The sequence below is a fragment of the Megalobrama amblycephala genome, linkage group LG15 (assembly GCF_018812025.1).
Source record: "Megalobrama amblycephala isolate DHTTF-2021 linkage group LG15, ASM1881202v1, whole genome shotgun sequence".
In the NCBI taxonomy this organism is placed as follows: Eukaryota; Metazoa; Chordata; class Actinopteri; order Cypriniformes; family Xenocyprididae; genus Megalobrama; species Megalobrama amblycephala.
In genome coordinates, this window is record NC_063058.1 from 15,981,797 (window position 1) to 16,001,796 (window position 20,000).

At 35.7% G+C, this 20,000-nt stretch overlaps 1 protein-coding gene across 1 annotated transcript in view; it reads right to left on the minus strand.

The window, feature by feature from the left end:
• The window catches only part of fa2h (fatty acid 2-hydroxylase), a 34,128-nt gene that overhangs the window by 6,416 nt on the left and 7,712 nt on the right, over nucleotides 1–20,000 (minus strand). The window contains exons 2-3 of the mRNA XM_048158149.1: nucleotides 4,825–4,920; nucleotides 46–188 (exon numbers count right to left, since the gene is read on the minus strand). Of these exons, the coding sequence (XP_048014106.1) occupies nucleotides 46–188; nucleotides 4,825–4,920 (239 nt within the window). The remainder of the gene's footprint in view (nucleotides 1–45; nucleotides 189–4,824; nucleotides 4,921–20,000) is intronic.

The following is a 20,000-nucleotide window of genomic DNA, read 5'->3' on the forward strand; positions in this document are numbered from 1 at the left end:
AAAAGCTGGCAGATATCATAAATCCTGTATTTTGATCTCTCTTACCATGAAGTCTTTGTGTTGGCCTCGAAAAAGTCATTCCCGAACAGTCTGATTGGTCTGTCCACTGGCTGATGAACCCATGTGTCATATTTCTCTCCGAGGTATCCGACCTGCCAGGCCAGTGGCTTCCGCCAGTCCACCAGATCCTGTATGGACCATGAAATAAATCCAATTATTATTTCAATTGATAACAGTGTTGTTTTGGTATTATTTATATACTGTTATAGTATGGTGAATGTGATTTCACCAAGTACAACATGTTTGTTGATCCTTGAACAACATTCCAATCAACCAATCAGATTTGAGGGACAAATTTTCAGTTTGTCAAGTTTAGGCATACAACCAGGGTTAGGTGCTTCTACATCAGTGATAGTCATCTATCATTTCCCTCCGATTTTATAACTTATGGGTCAGGTTAGGTTTAGGTGTAGTGATATGGTTAGGAGGACTACATTTTGTACCTCAGGGATGACGCATTTTTGTAGGCAAAACCCGGAACCGAGTTAGCATTTTAGGGCTTCCGGTTCCAACGCCGTAAAGTCTATGGGTTTTTTGAATGGGTTTTTGCTAAATCGCCTGAAATAAGGTCTGTGGTTAACAAAGCCTCTAAATACTTTCACGTTTTGATCTATGACATAAAACACACCAGTTATAACACGCTTGTGATTTTTTAAACCTTTACCGTGTCTTAAAATCGGCGGTTGCTAACAAATTGCTAAAAGGGACTACTTCCTTTGGCGGGGACTTCAGACGTCATCATGATAAACGACATTTGGACAGCATTTCTCATGAAAAAGTATATAAGTATTCATACACAGCGCAGATCATAATCAGCGAACATGTTTTTAAGTAACGTTGTTTTTTAAATACAGTTTGAAGAACCTTGGTGGTGACGTCGTTGATCCGCGACCATGGTGTGCTGTAGTCCGTTTATAGCCTACTGTTAGCCTTTTATATCTGACGACTTTATTTAGGCTTCAAAATGTATAAATGTTGTTTTAACTTGTAAAGATTATCTTGATAGACAAAACGTGTAAGTGTCATAACCCTTTGTTAAACACAGAGCTTATTTTCTGCGATTTTCCAAAAGTCTATGGGAAAAATGCATAGGCTTTCAACCGAGGGAACCCGTGCGCCGCTAACTTCCGGGTTGGCCTACAAAAACGCGTCATCCCTGGGGCACTCTATGTTGTTCCAGGATCAACAAATTATATTATCAAGGAACATGTCTTACTTGGCAAAATAATATTTTATATTAGCTTTTATTTTTAAATTTAGTTTAGTAATTTTTATGTGCTTTTGTAATTTTTCTTAGTTTTTTTATGTTTTACTTTTAGTAATATTAGTCCTTAAGCTTATTTATTACAGGAACATATACATTTTATATTATATAATATATATATATATAAAAACCTAATATTTATATGATTATATTTCAGCTTTTAATTACCAAAGACATAAATCATTTAGATAACAATAAACTGATTGATGGTAATTTAGATTTTGGTATTAATTGGTTTGTCAAAATGACAGAAATGAGAATATCACCAAAATTAACAAATTTTAACTGATTTGATGATAGTAATATGTGTAAAACTTTAATGTATTAATAATTATTATTTTTTCAAGTCAAAATTAACTTCATACTGACACCCTTATGTAAGTTAACTAGCATAGCAATGACTACACTTTATTATTATTCTGTAAGTCTGTTCATTTTTCTGCAATTTCGTAGATATTCACTTTTGTACACTTTAATTAAAATATAACAAGCATTTCTGAAAAAAGTTAACAGAGTTCAGAAGGAATTGCGTAGCACGAATGTTAACTGTCAATAATGTTAGTTTGCTGAATCAGGTGTCTGTTCCTTGTTTATGGTGCAAACTTTGACCAGATGCTTTTCCTACTTAGTCCACTAGGGGTCCCTATAACAGTATAAAGCAGAGGTGGTGGGCATTTCTAAGACAGCATAGTTAATATTCGCCCTAGCCCATAGGGAGCGACAACTCACCAAAATTCAAAGACAGGACACAGAGGCCTTGAACTCAAGGTGGGTTGAACCTGAAGCGATAGACGCCTATTTATGCATTATGGTACTATAGGCTGACATTATCTCACACACATTTCAGTAGTTATGTGCATATTAACAACTAGATGACAACTAGTCATAAAGTACAAAAGGTCATCGCGTTTCAATGACATTATCTAGGTGCTGCTTCAAAAAAATAGCTTTATCATAGCTCTGGTTCACTCAGTGTCATTTCTACTTATAACTGCGTGACAGAATACCAAGTAAAACTTCACATAACCACCCACTTTATTTACGAACTATTTACTGCTGTTTTGAGGAATGAGGAGGACAGACAAAGTATTCAGGTTTAATTCTAGGAAATGTCTGTCACACCATCAATAGGTGCACGTTGGGACAAATTAACGCCTTTTCCTTCACAGCAACGCTGGAATGAATTAGAGTGCAGCAATAAACCAGTGCAGAGACTACATTCCTGTCATAATGAACCCAGAAATCTGGTCTGGACTGGTTGCCTATCCTGTCTGATTTACAAGTTTCATTACGGCGCTAATTACGGTTTTGGTTGTTATGCCTAAGCCTGATGCACACAGGTTATGTTTGGCCTGTAGGGTAACAGGTGAGGTTGAACAATGGTTTAGTGAGAATAATTAACAGATTTATCTCACTCAGAAATGTTCAGGTGAGTCATATTTTTACTGTAAAATCAAAAGAAATAAAAACGTTTAAACTTTAACTTTTTATAAAATTATATATATATATATATATATATATATATATATATATATATATATATATATATATATATATATATATATATATATATATATATATATATATATATATATAGAGGTCATTGACAAATAAGGTTTTTAAAAGTGTAAAAAAAACAATTGAGAGAGAATTAATTTTTAAGTTTTATTAAGTGTTAACAATGAGATTGTTTTATTTTATTTTTAAAATAATTTAACACTGCTTCACTGCATCATTTTTTACAAGTTGGACAAAAAGTTTTACCGAATTACACTTTTGGTTATACCGAATGACGATATTTTCAAACAATGCTAACAGGCTGATATCTAGCTAGCTAGCAAAAGGACAATCAAACATTTTATATTTAGTACAAGTTTTTAAAATATTACAACATTTTCCATGTTTTATAGCGGTTGTACCAAATGAACTGATGTTTCAGGACATGCATATGAGCAAGTGAAAACATGAATTTTTCAAATAGTTAAAAGAGAGTTAGTTACTTTGCTTCATGAACATGTGGTCCTTTGCAGGTGTCTGAAACATGTCACATCCTGTCACATGATATTGACCGCATGACTTGATCCAAAACGGTCTCTTTATATTGGTTACTCCAAATGACATCAATGAAATTCATTTTTCCGGACATTCTTTCTCATAACAAAACAACGTCTTCTACACATAATTTTAATACCATGATATAAATGATATAAAAATCATGCCAGAATAAAAAATATATAGATTTATTACTTTTTAAGATATTTTAATGAAAATGAAATGGCTGTATTGGCCTTTGGACGGTTAAACCGAATGACCTTTTGACACTTTAAAATCTTTAAAATACCTTTATATGTAGCAAAATATAATTAAAACCTTTTGGATTCGATAAAAGAGATCTAGTTGTACTACCTTACATACTTTGGATGTCATATCTTTGTGTTTTATTATTATTAAGGCCTTTGGACAAAAAAAAATTACCTGTTACGTCATTGACCCATATTTTATATTATATATACACATTCTTTTTTAGTTTTATTTATTTCTATTTTTTTTTTATATATTTTTATATTTTTTCTGTATTTAATATGAAACTAAATATTTTAGCTAAATATTTTTTTCTTTAGATTTTCTGAAAACTAGTGAATAAGGAAAGAATTCTCCATAAGCACCGTTCACACGCATTCAGGTATTTTCATAACTAGTAGTTGTAATGAATGGTACGGCGTGGTTCTGCAAAGGAGGTCGGTGTTCTCTAGATCGCTGACCCCATGTGTCACATTCAGGGGGTTTGGACCAAACAATCGATGCTTGTGAAAGACCTGCATGCCTCTGATAGAGGGCACAGGACATTCACACACAAACATAGAGTGAGGGAAGTACATACACTAGCATTTTCACATATCTTGTCATTGTCAGCAAAGTACAAGAGTATTTTTTGCATCGCCTTGTGGCATTGTTTAACCACAGAACAAGGAAGCGTTGAAGAGTCTGAATAAAAGATAATCGCTGTATAAGAAAGAGAGCAACAGAAAAAGTCACCTGCTCTTTTGGGGTTTCACACTGTCGGTGCGAGTGAAAAGAGGAATGGTTGTTTGCGGTTTTCCTGTCATATGAACTAAAGCTTCACTTCCAGATGTCAAGCAAACAAATGTGTGATGTAGCGATTAAACGACTGTTTAAAGGAATATTCTGGGTTTAATACAAGTTCAGCTCAATCACTAGCATCTGTGGCATGTTGTTGATTAATACGGAAAGAAACTTTGTTCATATGACTGTGTAAAACTCGTAATGTTTGCAGGAAGTCCTGCACATTTGGTTTAGCGTCATGTCCATCGCACATCGATCAGATGGGTTTCCCATGGGTCGTTCACACAGGACGCGTTGCACTGCAGTGCAAAATATTAACTAAGCTAAAACTAAAGATAGATAACCTTAACTGTGACTCAATTTAGAGCTTATATTTTAATCAGGAATATGCCAGTTTGAATTTCACTTTTCAATACCGTTTCTTCGTCGACTTTGCTGCATTTATTGATGGCTGAGGTTTCTTCTTCTTCTTCTGTGGTGCTTTCTGGGATCTTCTTCCTCTGTCTCAGAGTCTAGAACAGAAGAGCAGACACAGTTCAGATAACCATCATGTTTGATGAGATGAGATTCATCCATGTTCAGTTTGTGTTGAGAATTTGTTTGTATTACTGTATATTTGATTCAGGGCCTGACAGAGATTAAAAAAAAAGAAAAAACCTGTCTGACAACAGAGGGAAATACCAAGTTGAAGCAAGCAGCACTTGACTGGTCATGTGATCTCAACATGGCAGCCACCTTATGTCATCTTATGTTAGTGTACATGATTTATTTCAGTTTAATCAGCACCAGGGCTTGACATTAATACCCGCCAACCCACCAAATGTGGGTGGATTTTAGCAGTGTCGTGTAACACACCTACTAGCCACTTTGGCTAATAATAGGCCTATATACATTTTTCAATTGTAGTATTTAAAAGCCAACTGAAATAATAAAGTGCAATATAATATTGTTAGAAATGTAGATGCATATCGATACTGAAATATCCGAAACGCTTCCAATTCTCATTTTCCGCAGAACAGATACACGATACCAGCTGCGCTTTCCCGCTCTCTCATTTCTCCGACAGCGAGTTGACGCACAAACCCGCCTCCCTTCACTCACTAGTTTCATTTGACTATTCCGGATGACTATTGTTGGTGTTACAGGGCTTTAATTTCGCTGTGGGATATTGCGCATAATTTTACTTATTCTTGCAGATTTTGTGCTCACACCCAAATTGCGCAAACATAAACGACCTTTCAGTACTAAATTGAGTTGATTTTCGCTGCTTATTGTACAGTCAAATACACACAAAATGTCAAAATGCTGGTCTTGGCGAGTATTCATGCAAGCACAGCCAGTTATGTTTGCATGCGTAAAATGCATGTGTAACAGTATAATGGATCCGTGCATCAGGTCTTAAAGTGACAGCAGCCTAATATACCTGCAGTCAAATTATGAACTTATAGTCATTATGAGTCAAAACTGAGGCCAGTGAAAATGCTGACTGGCTAGTAACTTTGGAAAACCACCAGATGGTAAGCAATTTTAAGGATTAGTTCACTTCAGAATTTAAATTTCCTGATGATTTACTCACCTCTATGTCATCCATGATGTTTATGTCTTTCTTTCTTTAGTTGAAAAGAAATTAAGGTTTTTGAGGAAAACATTCCAGGATTTTCTCCATATAGTGGACTTCAACAGCTACCAATGGGTTGAAGGTCCAAATTTCAGTTTCAATGCAGCTTCAAAGGGCTCTACATGATCCCAGCCAAGGAATAAAGGTCTTATCTAGCGAAACAATGTCATTTTCTAAATTAAAAAAAAAAAAAAAAAAAAAAAAAAAGTATATACTTTTTAACCACAAATGCTCGTCTTGCACTGCTCTGCGATGTGCCACGCATTATGTAATCACGTTGAAAGGTCACGCATGACATAGGCGGAAGTATTATAATAGGACAAAAAAAAAAAACTCACCTCCAACTTCAAAATCATCTGACATTGTTGTTTTACCTTTTTTTTTTTTGTATAGACCGTTTGACTTTGCACGTTCGCTTACTGCAAAAAATGCTGTTCTTACTTCGAGTTGTCTTGTTTCTAGTCAAAATATCTTAAAGATCTTAAATCAAGAAGCATTTAAAGTAAAAGTAAAATTTATTTTCTTGTTTTCAGGAAAAATAAGTCAAAATTAAGTAAGTTTTTCCTTAAAACAAGCAAAATAATCTGCCAATGGGGTAAGCAAAATAATCTTATTTCAAATCAAGAATAAGCTATATAATCTTGTTGTCAGTTTGGACTAAGATTATTTTGCTCACCCCATTGGCAGATTATTTTGCTTGTTTTAAGGAAAAACATGCTTAATTTTGATTTATTTTTCCTGAAAACAAGAAAATAATTTTTACTTGTCAAGAAAATGCTTCTTGATTTAAGAACTTTAAGATATTTTGACTAAAAACAAGACAAAAATTCTAAGTAAAAACAGCATTTTTTGCAGTGTAAACACTGGATCTATACGTTTCACCTACGTAATCACGTTCCAACGTGATTACGTAATGCGTGGCGCATCACAGAGCTAGTGCAAGATGAGAATTTGTGGTTAAAAAGTATATAATTTGACCGATTGTTTCACTAGATAAGACACTTATTCCTCGTCTGGGATCATGTAGAGCCCTTTGAAGTTGCATTAAAACTGCAATTTGGACCTTCAACCCATTGGTAGCTGTTGAAGTCCACTATATGGAGAAAAATTCTGCAATGTTTTCATCAAAAACCTTAATTTCTTTTCAACTGAAGAAAGACAGACAAACATCTTGGATGACATGGGGGTGAGTAAATTATCAGGAAATTTTAATTCTGAAGTGAAATAATCCTTTATTGTCAAGCCCTGAATATCACTATTAATTAAGAAAAAGTATTTTAATTACTGAGTACACCTTTAATGTTAATAAGTAATAAAATCTCTCACTGCTCTTAATTTACTTCTTTGTTCTATATTTGAAAAGCTTGAAGCAATATTTAAGTCACTGAGAAATACATGAAGACTGCCTTCTATTCTTTTAATTTAATTTGTCAATAAATATTTCAATAACGTTTTAAATGAAGTGTTCAGTTCATCAGCATTTTAGTTTTAAAATAAATTAAAAAAATTTCAATTTAAACAAATTTGTTTTAATAAATAAAAGCAAAAACAAAACTTTAAATACTGCCAATAAAATTTACCAATCAGAGATATTGTACTCATTCAAATGTAACAGTATAAATTCCAACAATATGATGCAGACATGATAATTAGGTGTATTCCCAGATAAAACACACACCAACCCTCACTGTCATCATGCCACCACACAAAGTACACAACGCCTTATTCACGTGGTTCACACATCACAGCACAAATTACGTCACGCCTCATCCCACAGGATGCAAGGGCTTCTCGTTTCTCCATAGGGTCACAAACACATTGGAACACACCCTTCACAGATGGCTAGGCTGGTGGGACAGGTGAAATATTAAACAGGTCTCGCGTCAAACCATACTATTCTAATGTTAAAGAGGTGATTAACCCTGCCCACCTTCACACCTGCACACACACACACACACATGATATTGTGTTTAATGTGGACTCTCCAAAGACTTTCCATTTTATCCCCTAATCCTTACAGAAAACATTCCACATTTTTACATTATTAAAAAACAATTAGGATGATTTATAAGACATTTTCCTCATGGGAACGTCAAAAAAAAAAATCAGGTTTTGTGATCCTTCTGGGGACATTCCCCATAACATAGGGAATACCGCAACCAAACACACACACGCACACGTTGGGTTTCCATGTTTTATGGGGTCATTCCATAGACATAATGATTTCTATACTGTACAAACTGTATATTCTATCCACTAAACCTAAACCTACCCATCACAGAAAACTTAATTTAGTTGTTTTCCTCATGAGGACCAAAAAATATCCATGTTATAAGCTGTTTTCCTCATAAGGACCAAAAATGTCCCCACAAGCACAAGGGTTTTGAATATTGCTATCTTTGTGGGGACATTTTGTCCCCATTACATACAGTATACCTGAAACACACACACACACACACACTCACACACCTCCATGGCAACCTAACACCCAACCCAAGCTATACGATCTGCCATATTACTGTACCAGAAGGCGCTAAACATGCCACAGAGGTTGATGGTTGAACTGTTGCTGTTTGTGAAATTGTGCGTGACTGAGGCCTCCTGGGTTTTTACAATTTAAGAGACAAACTTACTCATGGTAGCAGATGATATTTATGCAGTTGTACTCAAGACCTGCATGAAATTTCAATACATTTCAATTCATTCATTCATAAAGGTCTAAATATCTTCCTTGCGTGTTTGTTTATAAAATAAGCTAATTTGATGCGTTTTTTAGCTAACAATAAGAACGTAGCACTCTTAGCACATATTATTCTTGTGAAAAATTGTGAAAAGTGGTGTGAAATTTAAAAATGTATTCTGTAGGGTTGTACTGGTCACTAAAATGAGAGTGAAATGATCGATTCATTAGATTTGAGGGCTGTGGCATGGAGAATCTCCAGCATTGACGTCACTTTACAGGGTCAGGTGCTTTAATGGAGTGATGTTTTATGTGTTTTGATAAGTTGTTTTATGTGCTTGAGAGATTTTTTTCCCCAGTGCAGTACTTATTTTATTGATGGAGTCTTATCTGGCAATGTTGTAAATACAAAGTCATTTGGGAATTTCTATTTTGCAAAACACCTCGTCCTAACAGCAAGCGAACAGCAAATTATATTTTTAAAGGGTTAGTTCACCCAAAAATGAAAATTCTGTCATTTTTTTCCATCTTCGGAACACAAATTAAGATATTTTTGATGAAATTCGAGAGGTATATGACTCGCCCATAGACAGCAAATTAATTACCACTTTCAAGAAGTGACAAAAAGTAAGTGAGTAAAACGAAGGGGTCAGGTCACAGCACATGATTTCAGAGTTTTCATGACCTTGGGTTTGGGTCTGCTGACCAAACCACTACTTGTGACCTGAGCACATGTCTCCATCCTGTTCTTTCAGCATGTTCACTTCTTTTATCCACTTCCCATCATCTGTCTCCTCATATCACAGTTTTAAAATTGTATTTTTTCTCCACCACTTTCCACTAAATCAGTTATAAACACATAATAATAAAATATAAATATAATGGAACACAAATTATTAATATAATACTATATGCCCATTTCCAACCTTCACTATAACTAGTATACATTAAAGAATTAAAAATATAAAATTAAATTAAATTATATTATATTATATTATATTATATTATATTATATTATATTATATATATATATATATATATATATATATATATGTTATTCATACATTTTATTTTATATTGTTAATTACATTTTTCACATATAATTAAAAGTTTATGGTTGGTAATGTTTTTGAAAGAAGTCTCTTATGCTCAACACGGCTGCATTTATATAAGCAAACATACAGTAAAATTGTGAAATATTATTACAATTTAAAATAACTGTTTTCTATTTTAATACATTTTAAAAAGTAATTTATTCCTGTGATGCAAAGCTGAATTTTCAGCATCATTACTCCAGTCTTCAGTGTCACATGATCCTTCAGAAATCATTCTAATATGCCGATTTGCTGTTCAAGAAACATTTCTTATTATTATCAATGTTGAAAACAGTTAATATTTTTGTGGAATATTTTGTCAAGATTATTTGATTAATAAAAAGCTCAAAACAACAGCATTGTAAAATGTATTTATTGTCACTGTTGATTAATTTAATGAAAGAAAAAGCTTTTTTTTTATTTTTAATTACATTTTTTAATTAAAAAAAAAAAAAAAATTTAATTTTGAATGGCATACACACACAAACAAACACATACATATTGAATAGTTGCAGATACAAACTAAGCCAAATTCTTATCATGGTGAACAAAGAACTTCTGAAAACAGAAGAACTTCTAAAAACAGACGAGCCTGACCAGATATTCCAGATGATTGTCGGTCCAAAGATCACACACATATGCAAACTCATCTTTCAATGCATTTCTGTTGACAATGACACCAGTTAAAGCTTACTCAGAGTCAGTCCATGTTGTTATTGTCACACTCCAGATACCATCCACTTTAACACTTAACTTACAGCCTAACAAAACTCTTATCCAACATTTAAAAAAAAAAAAAAAAAACAGCACCATATCAAGAGGACATTTAGCTTTATTGCACCTAGACACACCTAGCACACAGTATGCATACGTGCCTGCTGAGGTGTTTTACTGTTTACAAAGAGCCACACCAATCATTAGTCTAGAAATACACACAAACCAAATGCAAAAAGAGGAAAAGTGGATTACCAAGGATTAAACTTCATCGGTTATTATAGTGACACTAAATCAAGGGACCTGAAGAATGCAAATATGTAAAATGACATTTATGTAGAAATAAACTCACACACACAAGCAGAAACGCAGTAATGCACACACACAGAAATAAACACTAAACTAGCACCTAGAACAAAACACAAGGGATTGCATCTAGAAACAAACAATTGTCGTTATAGATACAGTCACTATCGGAGCACTGCAGTCGCTGAAAAAACTTGCACGACAGGCCTTTTGCACAATACAAACTAGATTAGGAAGCACAGGTCAAATGAAACTATCTGGCATGCCACTGACATCTTGATTACATGCCTTCAAGTGAACAATACATAAACATCCAAGTACCAAACTTAGAAACTGTCAAATAGACAAGATTATCTGGTCTTTATAAACTCTACGACTTTGCGCTGAGGCAGGTTTCCAGTGACATTTACACTTTTTGTGCCATTTTAGGTTCATGGACAAAGAGGCACCACAAACTGACTGTGAATGACAGCAAATCATTTGCTTTTATAGCTCTGAAACAGTGTTGTATTAGTGGGTGTGTGCAGTACATGTGATACGAGATGTGTTCTGCCCTTTTGCCGAGGTGCTGAAGCGAGAAGCAGGATAGGTGAGGTGCAGATACGACTGTGACGGTGCAGTCACATGTGGTAGTTTGGCAGGTGATTTAGCCAGATTTGGCAGCTTCTTCATGCCTGGAACCAGAAAGCTTAGGAAAAGCAGGGCGAGATGTAGTTTGGTAAAGTGCAAAAGTCCTTAAGTAGGGCAAACAAATGCACAGTTATCTTAGGAAATTAGAAGGACACTAGAAAAGCTTGGGTAGGGTAAGACCGATTAGGTTCCATTTACAAAGTATGAGACTGCAAATGTTCAGAGGAGATGGCAGCTGTAGTGTTGGTTAAGGTTTAATGGTGCCATAACTCAGGTGGCTGGTTGGAGGTTCTCTGATCTGTGGTGCAGAAGATTGTTTGAGCTCAACAGGACTGCAGGGGTAAAGAACCTTCAAAGGGATCGTTTACAGCTCATTCTTTGAATCTGCTTCCAAGGATAAGGTTGCTATTGGACTCCAAATAAACACCGTAGTTGACACATAACATGTCCATGGTCAATTTCAATCAACATTAAGATTTTAGGTTGAAATGTATATGAATTTAACCGCTTTAATTGTCTCTGGCCCACTGGCGCTTTATTTTATTTGTTTTTTTTTCATATCACATATTTTTGTAATCATCATAAATTAGGTATAATATCGATTCAGCCTGTGAAAACCATTTTGAAATCAGATATCGCTTTACTATGGATACAGTACTTTAATTTATTTTAGCTAGCTCCTCCCCTAGTGGGTGGTGTCAGGTTTCATATTACAATATTTAGCCTATTTTAGCTACTTTATAGTCTAATCTTGACAAAACGCATTTCGTCGGAAAGAGTCTCATGGAGTCTCATATTTGCCGACTCTTTTGTGATAGAAGTGATATTTGGACAGAAATTCATCCATTTGTAACAGGAGAATGCATAAAAAAATTCAATAGAATGTCGGCGACAGCCGTTGGCTATTTTTGGTAACAAAATCTCATAGGAACTTCAATTTTTGTGATATCAACTTCAAATTTGGAACACAACTTGGTTTGACATATGGCTTTCATTTGATAGCAATTTTAGAGTCAAATATATTTGATCAAATATAAATTTTATATGTTTAGTACAATACATTTGATTTACAGTAAATTTATATAACTTTTGCAAACTTTCATTTTATTCAAGTGCTTTTTACTTCAGCAATAATTTGCTGAGTGTCTTCTTTAAAACAAGACCAAACTTAAGTCTGTATTCCAAAGAATTCTTGAATTATATTCATTTAAGTTTGGATACTGCATTTGTCTATTCTCAAAAATGGGGGTGACACTTAAAGAAATGTGTCCATCTTTTATAAATATATTTTTCAACATGTTTTCAACATTCCATCACTAATTTATTGTAAAAGGTCCAGCAGTGTGACAATAATTAAAATTTAAAAAATAAAAATAATGGCGTTTAAAAGCGTTTTAGATGGAGTTTAATGTCACAATGCTGGATATGTCAACTTTCCATTAGTATTTCATGTCTACGCATATGAAACTTAGAGTAACCCTGATTGCTTGACGCACACACTTGTTCAGTGAGGTTTGTGAAGTTTAAAGGAGGCTCATTCAGGACAAAACTTAAATACTCCAGTGAACCTTTACAGATAAAATATCGAGTTGAGTGTAAATTTGACAGTTCTATTATTATCTATGTTATAAATTCGTGAGAGTGATTTAATTTAGCATAAAGGCTCGTCCTGACATCGAAAAAGTTACAGTTGAACTTCACGGATTTTACAGAACAAGCACAAGTAGTTATATTTGTATCTCTTACCCATATGTGTGTATATATAAATTTCATTTTAACTGGATAGAAGGTTACATTGTGTCCAAGCGGGTAAATATGGCTTAGCATGCGAGTAAGTATTAGTAAGCAATGGAAAATTTTTAAAAGCAAACCACAATCAGAGGACTGGTTAAACCTAAACTAGGCCATGTAGCCAAAGCGTTGTACTGTTGTCTTAAAAGACCATGGGGCATATTTAGCCCCTATACCTCAAAACCACAACACAAAGACTCTCATTGCCATGGAAATTCTGAGAGGGAAAAAAAATGATCACCACAAAACTTCACCACTTCCTATTTCCATTTCATTTCCATTTTTATGGTCTATGCCTTTGTTATATTTCTTCACAGTTAATTAAACCTAAACAAATCAAATCATGCGTACATGATCCCCTCTAGGTAAAAGTACACAACCCACCACCTATCGTGTGCATACCATTCTACATCATATCCTATTACCTTGTAAAAGGGTGCTTATTTACAGAAGAGAGGCTGTCCAATTGTCCTTAAAGGACAATTAAAGTAAGAAAATAGAAAATAAAGTAAATTTGGATGAGGTTAGTAGTCCTTTGTAGTGGTTACAAAGGGTTTTTACTGTTCAGTGCTGATGTCTAGAGAGCACAAATGTATTATGAGGTCCTTATTGGTATATGAAAGAAAAAAGGAAGGAAGGCACAAAAAAAATAACAGGATGTTGTCATTTTCAAACATTCAGTGAAAGCACTAAGAGTGGTAGAATGTATGAAAATACAGACATAAGTCATTACACCTAGACGGTATCATTTTCCGGTGTGGTATGCAAATATCAAATGGACTAAAGTTACGACAGCTGCACTGGCACATATGAAATCAATTGAAAGCATAGTTTACATAGTGATGTAAATAATATTGCATGAACCAGGTGTGAAAAGATTTCAGGGATACCCTATATTTGGGCTTGGCCGACCGAGGAGCATGGAGTTCTTTCAAAGCCAATCTATCCAGGTGTATCACAGATATAACAGATCAACAGGATTGCATGGAAGCAGCCAGATCCTGCTACATTTTAATGGTGAGATTCAAAGAAGTGTTGCAAATAAAGTCATCAATGAGATTTGAGACAGTGGCGAAATGCAGAAAATGCGAGATCTCCAAATGGAGGCTGGTGTTGTAGGGGGCTGAAAGAATTCCTATGGGGAACAATAAAGCTTCTTTATGGAGCAGTAAGGGTCCGCGACGCTGAATGACAGAGACGCACATACATACAGAAAGAGATGGGAGAACAAAAGCGTAAAGGACAGAGGAAGAGGGCTCAGGCTGGCACAATCCGAACAGGGCTGGCAGTGTGTCGAATGGTGCTGGGGTGGCGGTAAGAGTATGGTTGGGGGTTGAGAGCCTCGGATACATATATTTGAAAGGGCACCAAGGCCATCAGAATCGCCTAGCCAAACCCTAATTAGCTTAACCCTGCACTGAGTCCCTCCCAGTCAATAGTGACTCTTCTCAATTTGCTCAAACCCACCACATTCCCCAGATAGAGATGTAGGAACAAATGTGGCCACATACCAACTAATGAAAAAACACATCCAAATTGTTCTTGGTAAGAGAACAGGAGCAAATTGCATACAAATGGAATGGTTAAAAATCACTATAGCATTAACAAATGTGTGGGAAGAGAGAATGTTTGGTATGAATCATCTTACTTCCACCCGAGTGATTGTTCCTCTAATGTTTGCCTTGTACAAATTACATGTTTGTTTAAGTATCATTGACTGGCCAAGTCTGTGGTCTTCCCGAGAAGGGGTTTCCAGCTGAATAAAGTGCTACTGTCAAAATTTACATTGAATTACATCAAATGACATTGTTGGGGTCTATTTAGATTGGGGTGTCCAATCCTGCTCATGGAGGGTCACTGCCCTGCTGAGTTTCGCATTAAACCAAATTAAACACACCTCTTAAAGATTTTCAGGATAACTAGAAACTTCCAGACAGGTGTTTTTGGGACAAACTGAAATGATACTATGAGGGAAGTTGGCCCTGCAGGAGCAGGATTGGACATGCAACCTTATCAGGCAACATTCAGGAATTTCTTACAAAATGAGTTGATGCTAGCTTAAAAAAAAGCTATGCCACATTACCTCACCTGTTTCAACAGTGGTGAGGGCAAGAGGGTCACATGACCCATGAGGATTCTTCTAAGTTAATAATTAACCATTATCCAATCGGTGCCAGGATACACAGTTGGACGGACTGATCGTGATAAGAGGCAGTAACTGATGGACTATTCCAAGCTGTCGAAAACATCAGCCATGTGAAGTGGCACTGATTTGGGGCAGATGTAAAACATTTGGCTTGTATTATTCAGATCAACACTTATGCAAATTTGCAGGCAGAAGTCCCTCGACAACCTGTCAAATTCCCAAATCCCCATATCTCTGTAAACACAAAAGAAGATATGCTGATTCTCCATGTAGAATGCTCAGGTTTTAATTCGAGTACGGTTGAAAGAAGCAATGATGTGTCAAAGTTGAAGCATGGAAAAGTCTTATGATATAAGGAGAAGAGGCAAGCTTCTTGCTCAACAAGCTACATATGTAAATGACTAAACAAAAGTACATGTTAACGCAAATGCACTGAATAAGCTTGGTTGTAGTATTTCACAGTTGGGCATTATGTGACAAATGTGTCCTTGTTAAAGAAATATTCTAGGTTAAAGTACTTATTGGACAGAATTTGTGGCATAAAGTTGATATACAATAAAACCAATAATTACAACTTGTCCCCATTGCTCTTAAAAAAAAAAAAAAGTGAGGCACTTACAATGGAAATGAAGGGGTCCAATTATTGAGGAAATGTGAAGTTTGTGAAATTGTGTAAGCCATCTTTTAACTATACTACTGTAACAGTGAGTATTTTTAACTTTTACAAATCTGCCCCATTTATTTCCATTTTAAGTGTCTCACTGTAACCCACATTTCTGAAAGGGAGGGACATATATGATGCTTTTTTTAATCATCATAAAGCCACAAATGCTTTCGAATTCTGAGTTATTTGAAGCCATTCAAATCAATGCTTCTTTCCTCGTGTATTAATCTCTAAATCTCCACAGCTGGTCCAGGATCATCTTTTTAACCACTTAATTTTGCTTGTAAAAGATACTAATCCAACATCGAAACTGTTCCCAGACCTGTGGATCTGGAATTTAAAGTGGTAGGTGGAGTCGAGACCTGTCCACTCTCAGCATAAACAGGGATGTTGTTTGTTGGTAAGCTGCATCACCCAGAAAACTGGTGGAACCTGCTGGGCCAGATACTGGGAACATTTTCTTGCTCTCTTTTTCTCTTTTCCTTAATTCCTTTTCTCATTTACCAAGCCAAATTTAATATCAACGCTCAGCGTCATAATGTAGGAGTTGGCAGATATAAGAAAGATTAAATGTCTGGGTGGGAATAGTCAAGCAAAGGTTGATGTGACTATTCGGCATGATTTGTTCGAACACCAGTCAATTCTCTTCTGATTATAATAGAATAAACTATTTTAAACTATATTACTTAAACCAGGAAAAGTGTGTGTATTTGCATAGTGCAAAGGGTAAAAAAAAAGCATGAAAAAGGGTAAACGTGAAGGATGTTTGCTTGTAAAAGAAGGCCATAAATTTACATGCAATAACAGAATTTTTTCAGGTCCCTCCCTTCAAACAAATCATTTGCAGGTCTGCACACATAAGCTTGTCCTATCGTACAAAGTTTAGTGATCAAGAGCAGTCTCATATGTAAAGACCTTCAATCCAGGAAGAGCATCAGCGAGGAGATTAGAAATACAGGATTAGAGTTCACAGATTCACTATCGTTTTGCTACGTGTGCACGCTGGACACTTCTTTTTTCCAATTTTGAGATTACTTGTGTGTTAATGGATGAAGTCAAAATAGTCGGACTTCAGTACAAAGTCCAATGTTAAAAGTGTAACAATCAAAAACTGTAACATTTTAATAGTGTAGTTGCTACCAATGACTACTAAAAAATGTAGTATAGCGACACCACTGCATGCCTGTAGTTTAAAGTTTAAAATTCAACCTTACCAAATATTCCCCAAGCAGACAAATAAGGGTCTGCCTTTTCATTAAAAGAGGAACATCTCAGCTTCATGTTCTCTACAGCGAACAATTATACAATGCATTTATGTATCTTACGAGATAAGGCGAGATAAAAAATCATTATATCGTGGTAAATGCTTTTGAAAAGTTATAGGGCTGGGGTGGGGAAATGCATATCATACAAAATCAATGACCTACAACACAGTTTTCCAAAATTGATGCGTCATTCCTCCTTCCGTACCTCTTTTGAGGAGTTCAACGGGTCTCTACTGGCTGAACCTGTTAGAAACTTTATCAGCACATTGAAGTCAACCACTCTTGAAATGACAAAAGCTACAAAAACACTCAAGTCATAGAAGTAAGAACCTACAAAAGAGCCTTTGAATGAAACCACCTGATTGTTCCAAAATGTATAACCTTCTCTGGTCAAACTAGTTTTGTCTAGCATCTTAGTATCTTTAAGAAGCTTTTTAACACATTGTTTGGATTTCAAGCTGTGAGATCTATCAGATGTTCAAACAGAAGATCAACATACAGTTTATCCGAAATATTACATGTTCAAAATTGTCCAGCAAATCGGTATCAAAATGTGTAGGTTAGTTCTGCTGTATCAGCATTGGAACAATACACCCTTTTTCTTTGCGAATCCACAATTCGGACAGGGTTTATATGAATCACACTGATTCAGTTCACACAATGATTCTCTATGCATTGTATTATAAGCAATTAGTCTGCATGAGACTAAACCATGTGTGCGGCTCATTGTCATAGTGAACTTTGACACAGTCAAGCAACTGTGTAATAGCTTCCTTTCTGAATACATTTTTAGTTTAAGCACTGATTCCCCTCTTTTACATCTACTTACTGACAAAGTTGGTCTCCGGGAAGCATTTAAAACCAACCTATAGCCATATAGTATGTTTTGCTACATTAGCCATTGAGAGATTCCGGGTCCCAGGGTTCCACTCAGAGCCATGGCAACAGGTGTCTCCTGGTGACGCCAGGCTTACGACTCTTGTACCCGGCATGCTCCTCTCCTGGGGCCCGTCCGGTAGCTTGATGCAATTAATGAGCAAGCAAACTTGTGTTACCTTAGGGACCGATGGTGGCCGAACCATCTGTGTATAATCTATCAGTGACCTACGTTATAATCTATCAGTGAAAACTTCATGCATGTCCTACGATTGGACCTTTGGCTCCCAAATGCCTTATGCTCCCCAAGGTGTAATTCGCCAGTCTGACACGGTCTCCTTGGGGAAAGAAAATGGAGGGTTACGAAGTGAAGTGGTTTGATGACACCGGAGGAACTAAGTACTGAGGCCGTCCTTGTCGGCATAGCAGCCCACAGTAAACAGTTCTCACACCAGAGGATACCTATTCATCCTAAAGTCTTGTGGTTATTGGCGTGCTTGCAATATAGTACAAACTACACGGTTCCAATATGAGGTCCCATCGCAACCACGAGACAATATTATGAAAGGAATTTTAGGGAATTCCTCTGTATTGAGCATTCATAACCAAGATGGCCCTTGTTGAAGGTTGGCATGCTGCTTTGTGGCTGAAGCCATGGAAAACAAAAAGGCTATTGAAGGAGAAATGAGATTCATATCCTCATAAAGGAAACATTCCAGAGATTCATGCCTCTGCCTTGTACGTTCTTCTCAAAAACCAGCAGGCAACTAACCCAGTTCACTCTGACCTGGTGAGATGTTCACCAAATGTTTCAATTGGACAAGAACAGCTGTAAAAATTGGTGAAATTTAATTTATTGTATCAGTCAATATTGGATATTTAATTGTAAAAATAGGGAAAAAAAGAGCATGTGCATTTGCATTTTACAACCTAGCATCTCCAAAGCCACACCTCCTCCAAAACACATGAACGTGCACAACCAGAGCATATTCTGCAAAGCGTCATATGAGGTAATTATAACGCCGTCTCTTGTCTCTCTCAAAGCGCATAACATTACAATAATAATGAACAAACAACTTACAGAGCTCTTACTGTACTTGTATCACCTGACTGCTGCAGATTAATTTTGGCGTTGATAGTGTTGCCAGAGTCTGAGCATGTGAAAAGACCGAATGCAATGACTGAATGAACATTTTTTGGTCCTGAGACTTCCACAGAAGATATATGTAATTTTTTTAAATATTTAGACCACTTCTATTATTGATTGCTATCAGGATGTGAAGAGAGTTTCAACCAGAATAACAAAAAGTGTTTATGAAAAAAAAAATGCCTACCCTACTTTTAAAAATAATCTCAAATTAAATTATTTTTTCATATTGTACATACAATATTGATTTTAGTCTTATGGGCTCAGTATCGGCGCATCCTTAAAAGTCATTCTGATGAAAACTTATGAAACAAACATTGTAATAATAACACAGTTAATTTATGCCCTGCACAGAGATCAGGAAAGAGTATTAAAGGGACACTATGTAGTTTTTGCCTCTAGAGGTCGCTTATTTAAAACAAAGGCGTAGATGATACCTTGATTTCACGGAATCATGGGAAGGGTTGTCTTCACATCTACAGCCGGTGGAAAAGAATCTGACGAGACTCCGGCAGAAATCATATTCATGGACGAGCTAATGTTTATTAACATTACTGTAGTATGAAACAAGGCTGCTGGATTGATTGTTAATGCGAGACGAGAGTGTGACACACGGCTCGAGAGCAGTGGAGCTTTTATTATGCCTCAGACGACGACTTCT